Here is a 17,547-nt window from a genome sequence, read left to right on the forward strand (position 1 = left end):
TTTTTACAAGTTTGCTTTTCGTCAAATATTGTTAGATTTATTTTAAAAAGTATTTAGGGGGGAACTTATAAGTTGTGCACCCTGGATCACTACAGGGGCGATGTTATCTTTCTTTTACTATACAAAGCTGCATTAGTCGGTAAAACTCCAGGAGTTGGATATAAGGACAGTTTATATTAGGCTGGAATTTGTATGAAGTGTGCATAATCTTATAATTTAAAAATAATAAGAATCATGAAAGTCACATCAGCTCCTTGAGCAAAGATCAGAAGCACAGTGCAAATCATCTGATTGGGAACACAAAGAGATCAAACAGACGCCAACTGTTTTCGGCAAGTTTCAATTCAATGTTTGCTCTACATGCCCCTATATTCCACTGCATGAACAACTATAAATCAGAAATCAGTCAAGAAAAATCAAACCAATTCACAACAAGTTCAAGATTTTATAACATTGGACAATAAAAATATCATTTATTGAGACATATAATCACAATATTATTCATACATTGATAATCAAATGACAAAGAGAGTTGATTCCCTGGCAAGTATGTTTGTTTATTTTTTACACTCAATTTTATGTTTGTTCTGGAAGCAACCCAAGATAAAGCTCTACAGAGATGATTACTACAATGATCAGCATCAATGAAGTAGGTAGTATATATAATTGGTTGTTTTATATCATTCTGAACTCTATATAGTGATGGATAACTTTTCTCTTCTCCTTCAAGACTATTGGTAAATTTTGTTTTGCAAGTCCAATAATTTTATGTTAACTATGGTGATTTTCTTCTGTTCATGAAAATCATGTCTTGCATGAATTCACTTGAATTAGAGAACAGTGATCACATGGTACCGTCAACCAACCCTGTATGCTGCCCTCTCTAAGTCACTAATAACACAAAATGCATTTCACTGAATTAATCAGTATCTCACTTGCAGAGTTCAGGACAACAGAAAACTTGTAATTCCTTAAGCCTTAGTACTTATGTTCATCTAAGCATTCAAAATGAAATCACAAGTGATTTTGAATAATTAGCTGAACGTAACCACAAAGGCGAAAGGAATTCCAGCATCTTAAATATCTGCCAATCAAGTAACCACACTTAAATGTGCATAACCAGAGTCACAACCACACTACATGGTGTGTGTATGTGTCACAGACCTATGATGTGTGAGTTTATACTTTAACATACATACATAGGGCGCCATTTCATATAGACAACAGCACCAAGATGGAAAACAAAACATTTGAAAGGCAAAACTACCTATAACTGATGCTGATTGAAGATAAGTGGGTAAAATAAAAGAAACAAACTGCACAGCAGCAGAAAGTTGTTCATTTTACTTGATATCTTTAAAAAAATACACAATGTGTCGTGAAGTGATTATTATACAAGCACATATTCTTTGAAGGTAGTTGTATGCACCATTTTGTTCACATGTAAACATCCACAGACACTGTATAATATAGAGAGAGCTCCATATATATATACATCTTATTATTGCATGAGTGTTGCTCTCTTGTCTACAGTTTGTTCACTTTGAATTACGAAGTAAGGTACGCACATTTTGTGTAAGTGCATCGTACATCGTGTATTAAGACGCTTGTGCATTTGTGTGCGCATAGCAATGTGTTAATTCCCTTTGCCATTACAGCACACAGAAACTGTGATTTACTGCGTACTTTACTTTGTACTTCAAAGTGGACAGATTATAGGGATATGTTACACTCATTCCTTGAAGAGCTTAATAATAAACTTCAGGAGTATAAGACATAATAACCAAAAACCCATACTAAGTATAATTGCACACAAAAGTTGTAGGTTTCAGATCACTTCCTTCATTCACAGCAATCCCACTGCTTGCTCACAGCGCATAAATATACTCTGTCGGCACAATCCCATGGTGGCCATCTTGGATATGTTGGGTAAGGGAAACATACTACGATTACTTTATAAACGCTTATGACATGGCATCTTGGGAAGGGAATATTCCCATTTATGGGTTGTGCGCAGAAGTGAAGATGATAGATCATAAAGGTTGGTAAATTGGACCTTGTTACTAAATCTGGAATCTTACAATGTGAACAATCCTAGAAATCAGTCACTTGTCAGTAATATTGATTTGATATACACCATAATGGCCCAAGAAGAGTGCAATTAATTGTATTTGATTGCTCCCAGTAACATGATAATGATGTCAAGTCCAAATTTTGAGAATATGCACTGGTTTTAGCAAGATTCCTGACATCACCACATGTCAATGTTAATTTGGCACACTTCGTTGGCTTATTATATCTTGTAGGCTGACTAGTCCACTGATTTTGTATTCTGATTTCCATGACAACCTGTAAGATGATTTTACACTCCATTGTAGAGCAGAGAGTGATTAGTTTCTATCCCAATGATAGAGCACTTTTCCTAACGCATCAAAAAGCACTCTATCTCATTGGTCACAAACCAATTGCTTGTCGTTCAACGGCAGAGTGTAGATTCAGCTTAACCCTGTGAGAACTACCTGCCGATTGGCCAAAAAGAAGTTTTCATTATCGATTGGACCAATCAGCAACATTGTTAGAATAATTTCACCATGCAAAAAGATATCACATAATTGGCCAATCAGAGGCAATGTTAGATCGGCAGGTAGTGCTCACGGGGTTAACACAAGAAAAATTTCTATCACAAGTACCAACATATCCTGACATTACAATGAAGCATCTGTTTAGATTATTACTATGGAATTCAGTTTCAATATTTTCTGTAGCACAATGCTGGTGTAAAAATCTTTTCTTTGCATGAGTCGTATTACAAACAATATATAGGATAAAAATAAAAATAATGAGATGCCTTGAGATATACTTAACTACACCTCCACTGACCTCATGTTATACATTATATAAGTTATGAATGATTTAATCTGACCAACCAGAAAAACTAACTTTTTGGTTAGATGGAAGCACCAACTGGTAACCAAAACCTTTGGTGTTCAGCTGGGTCAATGACCTAGGGTCATACAAGTTTTTTTGGTTGACAAGATTAAATTATTCATAAGTTGAACGTTTCTCAGAGAGCATACAGAGTTATACATTATAAATACAAAGACAATACAAGTCAACATGCTCATTATAAATACATTAATTACATCAATTTCTGCACAAAAATTGCAATTGACAATCAACATTTAAGCAACAGGATGAGTTGATTAACAAGGATGCAATTCACTCAAGATCAGAATGGTACTGTACAATATATAATATTAACAATATACATGAATATAGACACTATAATACACTGCTGTAGTAATGGTACATGTAAGTATACAGCACACTACAACATGAAAAACATATATTGTTCAAACAATTCTGTATGAAACATGCATTCTATAATACATACACCTACTCATTTTGGTATTGTCTTTAACATTTTACATATTTTGTTCATATTTTGGACCTAGCAACTGGTTAATAGAAATGATTTTCTTACTAGATAAACTGTTCTTTACCAATTTATTAACCATGTTCCACATAACCATTCTGAGGATAATAAATTATGTTGATGTAAACCAAATGGTCACATATGGAGACTTATCTCAAAATGTACCAGCCATTTCATTCCTTTTCAAAACAAAGTCCCTTCAAAGCAATTTCATTATTATTGACACTGAAGTAACTACCTGTAACTATCGCCACATTACTGATTACCAAATGTGTGCATATGAAACATTTATTGATCAGCCATATATGACTAGTTAACAATTTATAAAAAATATACAATATCTATTACATAAAACTGTAATATTTGAGCATTTATCTAATCTCCAACTTGTAGGGTTCACTTCACGCCAGCATGAAATACTAGACCCTACATTGGTGACATTATCTAATTACATTTTGGAAATTTTGATCATGTGATAGTTGATCATGTAACTCCATCATCTAAATCATCTTGGAATTTTGATCATGTGACTCACTTGTCATGTGATAAAGCAAAATGAGTTTGATGTTAACCATATTCAAATTTGGGTAATTCTCAGAAAAGAGACAAGACTACATCATTGTGGATGTGTTGAACTGGTGGAGCATGAGCAGCAACACTGTTCACATTGACAATGACATAGTATCAGTTTCACTTGTCAAGGGTTTAGAAAACAAACTAAAATGATTGATCATTTACTTTCAAATTATAACTAATACATCATGTTGAAATCGCCATCAACATTGAGTCATTTATTTATAAGACAGACATTTATAACATTCCAAATGTAATTGAAATCGCCACCAAAAAGAAATTGCATTTATTTATGTCGATGATTCTAGCATTCATCTCATTTTGCTTGATCTCATAAATTACATAATTGTACAAGTAAAAAACAGCATATACCGTATTCACTAATCACAACTATATTTTTGAATTACTATGTTTTGTGTTCCTATTTCATCTTGATATATGTGAGACCAGCGTACAATGTGCAGTATTGGTCAAATTACTTAGTATTTTATGCAACTCTGTTAGCACACATCCTTATTGAAAGATTATATCAACTGTGTACAAAGGATTACATAACATCCAGCATGCAGTTACGAATAACAATTAATTTAAGTAGAACACTTAACTCTCTTACAGCTTTTATAAGAATGAATAAGGTGGATAGTATATTTAGGGCCGTTACAGACTCCAAGTATTCAACGTATAATATTTGATGTAACATATCTATGTTATTTAATCTAGTCCCATTCTATTTCCAGTAATGTGTAAGATCTAACGAATGTTTGATGACATAAAATCGATATTATGTTACGTATAATACCTGGTAGAAATATATTATTGATTTTACATCATCAAACATTCGTTAGAACTTAAACATTACTGGAAATAGAATGGGAATAGATTAAATAACGTAGATATGTTACATACAATATTATACGTCAAATAAAAAGTCTGTAGGGTACCTTGAAGTAATAAATGATCCGGTAATTAACACTCTATATAACAGGTGTGTAACCAGACAGGACTATACATACAATTTATAATTGATATGTGTAATAACCTATGAGATGACAGCATAAAATTAAAATGTCGGCTGCTGAGAAAGCCGCAAGATTTAATTAAGTATAATTCACTTATGCTAATATAATTCAGCTGCATGCTAAATATTGACATTTGTGATATGTTGTAGAAACAAGACATGGTATGCTGTAGAAACAAGACATGATATACAGTAGAAACAGGACATGATCATGTTACATGATTATATAAAAATTGATCATATTATGTGATTGTATTTACATTGCATATTTATGTGCGTGCTGCAGATTTCCTGAATGTTCCCACGCTAGCTTTTGTAGTTTGTTTTGATACTCTGTTCTTATGCATCTTAGTGCAAACAAATCCTAAACTTTCAATGCATTCTGGATGGATGAATCAAAATTGAGAACAATAGTTTTAATTACTTTTGTTCAGATTTGGGTAAGACTTCTAAAGGTAAACATTAACTACTGTATAAGTGGAAACTGTCACATGATGAATTTTTACGATTGAACAATTTAATTACAGCTTTATTACACTGATTTATGAACAAAAGTAACACATTTACACCTTGTTATATCATAGTAGCTTTTGGAACAAAAAATCACAAATTTCCACTTTATCAGTATATCAGAAATAGCATATGTGACACGATCTGGTCCATGGGGGCCAAAGGAGGCATTTTTGAAATTTAGTTACTATAATCACCTTCTATAAACATTAGGCTATCATAAACTGAAAACACCAAGGTCTAGCAGTAGCATACTTGGTTTTAAAATTCTGAAATTTTGTAACATCTATTTTCTTATGTAATTTATTGTTTTTTCTTCCATATTTTGACCCTTTATCTCAAGTTCAAATTTGCTGCCTTTGCCCCCAATGGACCAGATTGTGTCACATATAGTAAAAATAACTAAGGTATCAAACAGATTCTCAAATTTGCCTAATTAGAATGAAATGTAAATATCTCTACATCATACAACTGGGGGTTGGTTCTGAAGACGAGTTAAATTTATTTTGTAATTTGCTTTTTGTAATTATGACAATTATATGAAAATATTCATATCGGAAGAAAAACAAAAATGTGTTTGCTGTATTGTGTCAGATTGAATACATTTTGCGATAGTTTTGTGCATGGACAAGTAGCACACAGTGTATTTGGAAGAGTCTACATTACAAAATGCCTTGACACAAACAAATTTGAGAATTTCTGACTAAATTCGTCCTTAGCTAACTAGTCAGAGTAAAAGGGTTGCACCACTTATGACCTGAACATCTGATTATATATTGCAAAAACTAATATAGTAGTTGAGCTTCTTCAATGATTCCATATACATCAAAGTTACATTACAAAAATAGTCCATTTATTTTCCTATTTTAAATTTCAAACAGTAATACAATTCAATATTGTATTACACATTTACATCAGCAGGTTGTCGATAGTTTGATCAGCTTGTAATCGTCAGGCCTTATAACATTACAGATTAATATCAATATACTTTATTTCGAGATTTGCCTTGTGACATCTCGCCAGAAGTATCACAAATTATTAATTCAAAGTCCTATACTCTCCCTACTTCATTTAACACACACAAAATAGATCAGACAGGTCAACTATATCACTCTTAATGTGAGGCTATTTTTTTGGCATAGTGGTAAAAGCCTAACAATTCCGGCCGATTTCAAGCTGATCAAACTATAATAGCTAATTAATACATGATGACAAATCTATAATTGTCACACACTAAGAAGTAGTTTGTATCAAAAATAAGCACTCTTAATGCACTCCAGTTCATATGGAATGTTTATATGATATGCTTTTGTAACCTTTAACCTTTAAAGGTCAGGTCAATAAGACACTACATAAATTACACAGACCATGATTAGACTTTGGTCCTTGAAAATAAAAATAGATTAGAGTTGATTTTGAAAAGGCACAGGTCTGGAGAAAGACGAGATGATTCCATTATTCCATAGTTTGATTAAAATATAAATACCCATTATAAGATCAAAGACAGTACGGACATTGTCATTGTTGCAGGATATTTGAGGATATTGGCTAATATTTATGTGTTTGATTCTGGAAGGTTCTTCATGAGATGTAGCAGCAAAACAAATGTAAAAATAATCACTTCTTGAGTACAAAAGGCATTGCAAGTGTCAATGTAGTCAAGTAACAGCTCAAAGTTAATTGATCATATAAATTCTGCAAGATTTTCTATTTTTCCAAACAGACAAAAGGTAAATAAAATATATCTTTAATTGCATCATTCATACTAACAGGGTCTAAGATGCTACAACTATTACATTAAGGAAACTGAACTCAAGTCTATAATGCACACTTTGACACATTAATGTACTTAAATCTTCAGAAATGACATCTGGATTGCTAAATGTTAAAGTTTTCAGCGTAACTGATATCACCCATGTTATAGTAACATAACAAAAATCATGAGTGAAGTAATAACATTAGTTGTACCCAAAATGGGTAAGTATAGGTAGACTGCAATAATTGACTGATGATGTTCATTTGATTGAAGTAACTAAAACTGGTTAAACCCAAACTGTATGAGTTTTGATACACTGTAGTAATCACAGTATGATGCACAGTAGTTTCATGTTCATGTAATTGAAGTACTAACACAGGCAATACCACAAATGTATTGTTACACTCCAATACACAGTATCTTATCATTCACATGATTCTTGACCTAATTTTTTCTGGATAATGAGACTTTGTGGGTCATAGGTCACAGTTCACTTGATTCTTGACCTAGTCTTCTTTGGATATTGAAACTTTGTGGGTCAAGGGTCACAGTTCACTTGATTCTTATTTGAACTGCCTGCTCATGTCCTTTCAACTAATCCAATGATGTGTAATGTTCACACCCACTAGATATCTGCATTCATTCCTTCTACATGGATCTGCCAACTTGTTTGGTTTTCATCATGTCATAGTTGCATGACTATGTTTTCTTCCAAGGGGTCATAGTTCATTTTGTTCTTGCACGGATTGCCCATTCACCATTAGGGTTGACTCTAGCTAAGGCAAGCATATTAGTATCAGGATCTAAGCATCTCTCACCTGTGAAAGAAGGAAAAATGAGTACAAATTTACAATAACGGACATTATAAATGGAAAGAGAAGACAAAAGAAACAAAGAGGAAAACTACAGTTTTAGGACATTGCATGAACATTTCGATGACACATTGTGATTACCGTATTTAGTCAAATAAACGCCCCGAGCGTTACATTTTCCCAAGGGGGGTTTATTCAAGGTCAATTTTAGAACGATAATTCCCGTTAAAATCATTAGGTAAACTAAAAACACACGCTAAAATGACGAACTATGAACTAGAAACACTGACTTCTGGCTCACTTCCGGGTTTCTGATCCAGATTTTCGCCAATTATTGACGCTATTATGGACCATGTGCGCAACTTGGTAAGCTTACTACACAAGATAGCATGGAAATATCGGCATTTTTGAAACATCTTGGTTGAAAAAAGTGGTGGGGGCGTTTATTTGAGGGGGCGACTATTTGACGAAATACAGTAATTGAATCTGGTCAACCAGAAAAATCACTTTTTGGTTATATAGAAACACCGACATTGCTGCCAAAACCTTTGGCCTTCAGCTGGATGGATGACCTAGGGTCATCCGAAGTCAATCGGCGAGTGTGGGTACGAGTCGAATAATCGTCATTTAATAGGAGTGGAGGCGTTAGAGTTAATCCATCACATGGTTGGGATCGGGTCATGAAGAAACTCCTTCACTGATTGACCTCGGACAACCTTAGATCATCCACCCAGCTGAAGGCCAATGATTTTGGCTACAACATCCGACGGTGTTTCTATCTGACCAAAAAGTGGGTTTTTCTGGTTGACCAGATTTAATTGATCACAATTTCGACCTTTCCCAGATGACTGAGAGTATACAGTGTTTAATGACACATTTGTTACACAAAACCACCACAAGATCAATTATTTTTCTCCAAATTGACAGGTGTGCCAGTACTAATAGCTCATGTCACCTCTGAAGAATGATGCATTAATTCTCGTGACTCACTCACCCAATTCTAAATTTACCATATAAATCTGTGTTAAACCATAGAAATTGTCAAATAAATTCAGATTTTCCCTGTCAATACACCACACTCCCCAATGCCCTTGAATCTGGTCACAATATACCAGCATGTCTCTGAGAATATAACTTCTTCTGCAATAATCATGCAGTGCATAATCAAATGAAGTACTGAGACAATTAGTTTGCATTTCAACACAACTTACCTATGTTACCGTTTAATTCATACAGGTAGAATCTAGATTTTGTAGACACAATATTAATCATCAATCCAGCTACCTCGCCATCGCCACCCCTGGAAAAATACAATGGATCAAAATTGAATTATTATGATTTAATCAAAGCAACACATTATAGTCTTGTTTGATTTCATTTCACATCGTGTGAGTGCTATTGAAATGGGCTCTTAGTCCATTATTATCTGATCAATTCTTTCCAAAACATAGTTAAAAAGTATAACTTGGTTTTAAAACTTTAAATGGTGAAAACATGAAAAGTGATGGACATGAATGAGGTTAATGACTTTTCATTAGTCATTTTTGTGACAAATCTATACAAAATATGACTACTCATGAACAAGTTAGCAAATATATTTTGGGAGTAAAATCAAAGGAAATGTAAGGATTTGAATGCTAAATAAGCCAATAGATCAACTCATTTTACTAGACTCCTTAACCCCCTGAGCACTACCTGCTGATCTAACATTTCCTCTGATTGGTCAATTACATGATATCTTCATTTTAATCACCAATCAGAATGGAGCTTTGCAACTAATTCACCCCAATTTTTTTGTGTGGTGAAATTATTCTAACAATGTTGCTGGTTGGTACATTTGATAATGAAAACTTCTTTTTGGCCAATTGGCAGGTAGTTCTCATAGGGTTAATGCAAGCAACTTACTTGTCACTAGGGAATGTTTTTCTCCTGCTTCTTCTTTTAATACTGCTACGTTTGAATGATGTTGCCTCTGATGATGATGTTGCACTAGGAGCCTTGGTGTATTGTGTAAATCTCTGTACAATATCTCCTGCTACTGTCTTCTCACTTAATTGCACTGTGTTCCACACCCTCTCATCTGGCATCATAACACGGATCACTCCACCTAGTGCCTCAGCCTGTGTATCAAGTCACATATATATAAATAACATTGTTAGCAATAATCTAAAGGTGGGTGGACTATCTTTCATTGAAGCCTACCATTGAAATCATATGTTTCCAAAATCGCTCCAAATATTTCGATATTTGATGCAGAAAGGCATATTTTGTCCTGATCCCTCTGACCACTTCCTGATCCCTCTCACCATGTTTACTTCAAAACTATCATTATTTTGTCACCTGAGAGTTTCAAGTTCAGTTGGAGATTCAGGTATGATACCACCCATATCTAATAACTATTCAGTTAGCAATGTGATAAGACTATACCTGGGTAATTACAGTGTGGTACCCAAGAAAATAATGTTAAAATAGTCTGCAATCTGTATTTATTGCAAATAGGATCATAATGCTTGAAATTTTACAAAAATTGAAGTTAAAAATTGAAACTTTTATAACAACAATTATTCTCTGCTGACACACATTTTATTTGACCCTTCAACTTTGAGATCATTTCTTATAATTATGTTCTATCAAAGCTAAAAAGAGAAATCATCTTACCTCCACTTGTCCAAGTTTCTTGTCTTTGCTTCCCTTTCTGAATATGCTTCCAACAACCTACATTAAAATTGAAAAATAGCAAAATGTCAAGATGATATTACAATGAAAGATACTACAACAAAATATAGAAATCTGTACAACTCATTTTTTTTCTTTTGACTTGACTCAGATTTGGACTCCTGACAAACTACACAGTATAAGCTTGAACTGTTGTGTTTTGTACCTTGTTATTTTACCATTTTACATTTTGCTAAATAGTGCTATCTTTATCGTAGCTTAATGATTTATTGTAATTTTAGAATTGTATTTCTTGTGGTTGTGTAAAATATAAATTGCATATTTTATCATTATTATTATGGAAGGAGAGGCTTCACACCACAGGGAATAGGGGGATGTTATTTGTGGCAGGGTACTAACTTGGTCCAGTGAAGTAGTACTAGAAACACATTTGATCTTGGGGACAAATTCACAAAGTTTTAGCGGACAAACAGAATTACTATGAATTCACACTCAACAGAACTTAACTACAAGTTCCCTTTTTGTGAGCATTGCTTATTTAAGTTTATTACTTGTTTTTCAGTGCTTTGTTTTCCACCTCCGAAGCTTAACTTGACCTCCTTATAATTCAACAAGAAGTAATAATTATTGGTTGTAGTCACACTTCCTGAAGACCAATTTGAAAAGTATGTCAACAACTTAAAAAAGGTTTGACTTTGTTTTCACCTGCTTTGTACTTTTAAATTGGTTGCACTCTTCTAACTAGCTAACTAACTTAGGGAACTATACCAGGAATTTCAATTGAATGAACACAGCTTTCAACAGCTGTATTTGATCCAACCATGATCGTATTTCACATATTTCAAACTACAACGTGAATGCACGACCTTGGATACAATACTAACCAATCACAAGTGCGTTGGCATGGTTGGATTCACTTCCGCGTTAAGCACGCACAGTCGCACACACTGATATATATCACGCAGTGTACGCAAAAAATCGTCACGCTATGTCAGGCTGGGTTCATTCAATTGAAATTTCCACTGTAAATTTTAATCATGTTTACATTGCAAGTAGAATTATGGTGAACTATTTAATTTTGTAATTCTTTCCATGTATGTCAGTGGGTGTATTTGTAGGTGTGTACGTACGTACACACGTACGTATGCATATGCAGGTGTGAGGGTGGGGAGGGGTGTGTGGGTGTATGTATAATTGCTCACGTAATCAAAGTGCCAACTACAGTTCATGACTTTAACTCAAGCAATGGGTAAAGCAGTAATAAATTGAAGTGTTATTAGCATAGCAATTAATGTCTCCTCTTACGACAACACCTACAACTTGTTGGCATAATTCATGGAAGAGACCGGGTCAAATAAACAAACATATGGGGAGTCACATTGAAAACTCCCATATCCATTGACAGCAACTCTAATTAAAACTACCAAAACTTCCTAATGTTATACAGGTTAGCTCATGGCAACTACGGCATGTTTAGGTTGCATGTCTTTAGCTCATACCAAGTATGTGATCATCTCCAAATCAGTGCCAGTTATTTATAGGCTAATTACACACATCAATGGATTGCTTGTGTCAAATACACAAGATAGATAGCAGTGCATACCAAGTGCTAATGATGTGATCTTGTATCAATACATTGCATGTGTTTACATTTAGCTCTGGTGCCGGCCCTCAGTGAGGAAGTAGGAAATGGACAGAGGTCAACATTTATTTGAAATCTAGTCTACTCCAACCAAATAATGTGTATATGAAATAATTGGTGTCGAGTTGAATAGCTGCTTTCTGACAATGATATGTTTTAGAGTGAGTCCCATTTTTACTTCAGTTTATAATTCTTGCCCAATGATTCTCGACATATCACACATACGTCTGCAGCATGTTCTTCTGTCTCTTTAATTATTTAATTTCATATAACTTTGCAAGGGGTCAAATACATTCAAGCTTTGTTCCCTTTGGCCTCCATACCACATAATCTTGTATTTTTTGACCTTGGTGAAATAAACTAAAACATACATGTCCTGTTCTACCTCCAACCACCTCCAACCTAAATTGCCCTCTTTCTCTCTCAATTGCTCTCTTCTAGTCTGTTCCTCTCTTTATTCTGCCCTCCCCTCTATCTCTCTCTTTCTCAATCTCTCACTGACAGCATCTCTCCTCTTTTTTCCTTTTTCTCTCTGACTCCCTATATCAAAGGATCAATCCTGATAACTCAACAAGAGGCAGCTACTTCCAATGCAATGGGCATAACTCAATTTCAAAGAACAAGCTGCTGTCAATCTCTTCACACAAATAAATAACAGAGTTCCTTCCTAAAGTTGTAAATCATTTTCAAATTTGACAACATTTAAATGATGAATTCCTGTATAGGTGGGTTGACTAATTATATTATGAAGATGTCTCTCAATGTCTATCTCTATGCTGTTATCTTTACATCTAAAACTTTTTTAAAACCAATCTTTCCAACTCTATGTTAATTTGTAATCTGCGTTCATCTCTTACATAACATCGTCCACACATTGCATATATACTTACAGACTTGTCCCTTGCCTTTCTGTTTTCCATTTTATATATTCCACGCACTTGTTCTAGCATTTTGAATGGCACCTGTAAAAAAAAACAGATTAGAGGAACTCAGTAAGAAACATTTCTTGTAGTGAGTACTAAGAATTAACACAGATTAGAGGAACTCAGTAAGAAACATTTCTTGTAGTGAGTACTAAGAATTAACACAGATTAGAGGAACTCAGTAAGAAACATTTCTTGTAGTGAGTACTAAGAATTAACACAGATTAGAGGAACTCAGTAAGAAACATTTCTTGTAGTGAGTACTAAGAATTAACACAGATTAGAGGAACTCAGTAAGAAACATTTCTTGTAGTGAGTACTAAGAATTAACACAGATTAGAGGAACTCAGTAAGAAACATTTCTTGTAGTGAGTACTAAGAATTAACACAGATTAGAGGAACTCAGTAAGAAACATTTCTTGTAGTGAGTACTAAGAATTAACACAGATTAGAGGAACTCAGTAAGAAACATTTCTTGTAGTGAGTACTAAGAATTAACACAGATTAGAGGAACTCAGTAAGAAACATTTCTTGTAGTGAGTACTAAGAATTAACACAGATTAGAGGAACTCAGTAAGAAACATTTCTTGTAGTGAGTACTAAGAATTAACACAGATTAGAGGAACTCAGTAAGAAACATTTCTTGTAGTGAGTACTAAGAATTAACACAGATTAGAGGAACTCAGTAAGAAACATTTCTTGTAGTGAGTACTAAGAATTAACACAGATTAGAGGAACTCAGTAAGAAACATTTCTTGTAGTGAGTACTAAGAATTAACACAGATTAGAGGAACTCAGTAAGAAACATTTCTTGTAGTGAGTACTAAGAATTAACACAGATTAGAGGAACTCAGTAAGAAACATTTCTTGTAGTGAGTACTAAGAATTAACATCATTAATTATTTTGCTACACTCATTTTATCACAATATTGATCCACATTTCTATCCTTTCCTCAACTTCAAGTATGACATTATCTACCAAAAAACGTTGACAACGTAAAGAAATCAGCAAGTTTAAAAAACCCACCTCGCTCACTTTTTGAAACTTGGTCCCATTTGTAAAAGGTACTGATTTAAACTTTATCATATTTACATCAATTTAAAACATTTCCAGAAGTGTTATGTATCTTTAATGTGCAGATGCGATATTAATTTGTAAGCTTTCTGGAACGACCTGAACGGTTATTATCTTGTTCTTGCATGATAAGCCAATATCTTTTTGTGTTTTGTTTTATAATATCATGATTAATGATTGAATTAAACGAATAACAAGTAGGCTTGTTTGTAATCTTGTTGGCAACGCTGTATTCTGTTGAAATAAAATAAAAACACTGATTTGCTGTTGGTGTTCAAATGGGACCAAGTTTCAAAAAGTGAGCCGAGGTGGGTTTTTTTAAACTTGCTGATTTCTTTACGTTGTCAACGTTTTTTGGTAGATTTCTTTTCTTTTTATGAATGTAGCCAAGCAGCTCCAAGCTTGGAAAGTCAGGTTATGAAGTGCACCATAAAACGAATAAAACGAAAAATGGATGTTTGAAGTTGCCATTCTTGATTAATGACAATAAATAATTAAACAAAACTTTATCAGTCGTTTATTTTTAAAACTTGCTCGTCACGCGTGACTGTAATGTTCAGAGGCGTACACAATGATCAATAAACATTTTAATATACTTTAATTATTCAAGGCTACGTAAATATGTAAATAAAATGTAAATATGAACAACACACACCCAATGTTGACAATGCCAGAGAGACACACATAGAGTAAATCCGATTTAGGCCTACTTCATGTCGGAACTGGTAAATGCGCATATATTTAAGCCTATACTACGGAAGCGTCTAAATGCCCCAGATAATCGTGTTTTAATGTTGGTGGTTCTTTGTAGCCCTCTTGGTAATCTACTTGGCTATCCGAATTTCGCGGTTTGTGGTTCTTTGTAGCCTTCGGGCAACCTAGTTGAATATTCCTATTAAGCGGCGGTTGTCGGCGATCTTTAAGTGGTTTGTGGTTTTCATCAAGCCCTGTACTCTATCGGGAGCTAATTTATAGTTTAAGCTTGTTGAATATCCATCTTGCGTGGTTTGTGGATATTTGTAGCCCTGTGGGGCAATCTAGTTGCATATCCAAATTTCGCGGTTTGTGGTTCTTTATAGCCCTGCGGGGCAATCTAGTTGGTATCAATATTAAGCGGCAGTTGTTATTGATCTTTCGCGGTTTGTGGTTCTTTATAATCGAATAATCGATAGGCTCTGCGGGCAATCTAATTGGATATCCCAATTTCGGGGTTTGTGGCTCTTTGTAGCCCAGCGGGCAATAGAGTTGAATATCGTGGTTTGTGGTTTTAATTTCCTCATCAAGCCCTGCCCTCTATCGGGAGCTAGTTTACAGTCTAAGCTTGTTGGATGTCCGTCTTTCGTGGTTTGTGATTCTTTATAATCGATAGGCCTCGCGGGCAATCTAGTCTTCGCGGTTTGTGGTTCTTTGTAATCTTTTCGTGTTTTGTGGTTTTAATTTCCCTCATCAAGTCCTGCTCTCTATCGGGAGCTAATTTGTAGTTTAAGCTTGTTGGATATCCATATTTAGTGGTTTGTGGTTCTTTGAAGCCCTGTGGGGCAATAGTACCATATCCAAATTTCGCGGTTTGTGGTTCTTTATAGCCCTGCGGGGCAATCTACTTGGATATCAATATTGAGCGGCAGTTGTTGGCGATCTTTCGCGGTTTGTGGACTTAATTTGTTGGATATCCATATAATCGATATGCCTGCGGGCAATCTGGTTGGATATCCAAATTTCATGGTTTGTAGTTCTTTGTAGCCCTAAAATAATCTAGTTGGATACCCCTATTAAGCGGCGGTTGTAGGCGATCTTTCGCGGTTTGTGATTTTAATTCCCCTAATTAAGTCCTGCCCTTTAGCCCTGTGGGGAAATCTAGTTGGATATCAATATTCAGCGGCAGTTGTTGGCGATCTTTCGCGGTTTGTGATTTTCATTTATAATATTTATATCAAATATAATTTCAGTCTGAGCTGTGAACAGAGCCACTGATAAATAAATAATAAATCAATTTCGGTGTTTTAAATGACGAAGATGCCATGATAGTCAGGCATGGTGATAGCATCTGGATGGTGAAAGTAGGCCCAAGGCCTAGGCCTAAATGTGAATAAAAAATCAAACATGTTTGTTTGATGAAAAAATAATAATATCACAATAGCAATGGATGTTCGAAATGGTGTTATTCTTGATTTACGACAATAAATTGATTAATAAAACATTAAAAAAAAAGTGGTGGGAAGTTTCGAACTTGAGCAAAAATTCATAAATGGATTAGAAGTCCATGGCCTTAACCACTTCGCCACGGGACGTCCCGTTATTACGATGTGTGAAAGTGGAGTATTTATTAATATGAATATATGCTGTGGTCCGGAAAGAATAAAAGAATTGTGAAAAACTTGATTTTTTGGCGGATGGGGTCCAGAATTTGTATGTAGGGTATCCAGGAAAATGCCTGGGTATATTTGAAAGTGAATCTGAAAATTAGTGCGACACAGTGACAGCCATGTATGGCTGTAGCAGTGTCGAAAGATTGTGGATATCAGTATGATTATCTATGATTTGCCACTAATTTTGGCTATGAAATACCGCGTGAAATAAAGCAAGAATGTTTGTTTATTATCAAACAATCGGATTGACTGTAAGATTCGTGTAACTTTTTGAAATAAAGAGTTATTAAAATATGACACTTTGGACAGTAAATACGATTTAGCATGGTTTTAGATATATGTTGTACCCAGCGAAAATTATCATAGAACAATAGCGTTTTGTTCCGTGTAAATATAGTCTCGCGGTGCATCTGTTTATTCTTCTTTATCAGTCGTTTTTTTTAAAACTTGCTGGTCAAGCTACCGCGTGACTCTAATTTCCACCATTAATTAGCTGTTACTTTTGCTGATAACATTTTCTTTGATTCACAGAACGTAACCAGAAACTGCTTTCTTCAGCCATTAAATATGCAAGCAGTTCTAGACCAAAGTACAGATGAATGTTTAGCACCATACACCATCTAAATTTAACTTTGCCTTTCAATTCACGATACAGAAGAGTATGGTATAATTTGTTACACCTCAAGTTTGGTAGTAACGTAAGTGTATAATTTGCTGGTAGTAGCATCAAATTGTGCATTTTAACCCAATCCTACAATGC

At 34.5% G+C, this 17,547-nt stretch overlaps 1 protein-coding gene across 2 annotated transcripts in view; it reads right to left on the reverse strand.

Annotated features, from left to right (window-relative positions):
* Positions 1 to 3,493: 3,493 nt before the first annotated feature.
* LOC140149214 (rho GTPase-activating protein 18-like) overlaps positions 3,494 to 17,547 on the reverse strand; it is a 113,225-nt gene continuing 99,171 nt past the window's right edge. For both annotated transcript variants that reach the window (XM_072171432.1, XM_072171433.1), the window contains 5 exons: positions 13,314 to 13,385; positions 10,764 to 10,820; positions 10,011 to 10,225; positions 9,317 to 9,405; positions 3,494 to 8,111 (listed from right to left, as the gene is read on the reverse strand). In XM_072171432.1, coding sequence (XP_072027533.1) covers positions 8,020 to 8,111; positions 9,317 to 9,405; positions 10,011 to 10,225; positions 10,764 to 10,820; positions 13,314 to 13,385 — 525 coding nt within the window. In that variant the 3' untranslated portion in view covers positions 3,494 to 8,019. The remainder of the gene's footprint in view (positions 8,112 to 9,316; positions 9,406 to 10,010; positions 10,226 to 10,763; positions 10,821 to 13,313; positions 13,386 to 17,547) is intronic.

Source organism: Amphiura filiformis, chromosome 3 (assembly GCF_039555335.1).
Source record: "Amphiura filiformis chromosome 3, Afil_fr2py, whole genome shotgun sequence".
NCBI classification, from domain to species: domain Eukaryota; kingdom Metazoa; phylum Echinodermata; class Ophiuroidea; order Amphilepidida; family Amphiuridae; genus Amphiura; species Amphiura filiformis.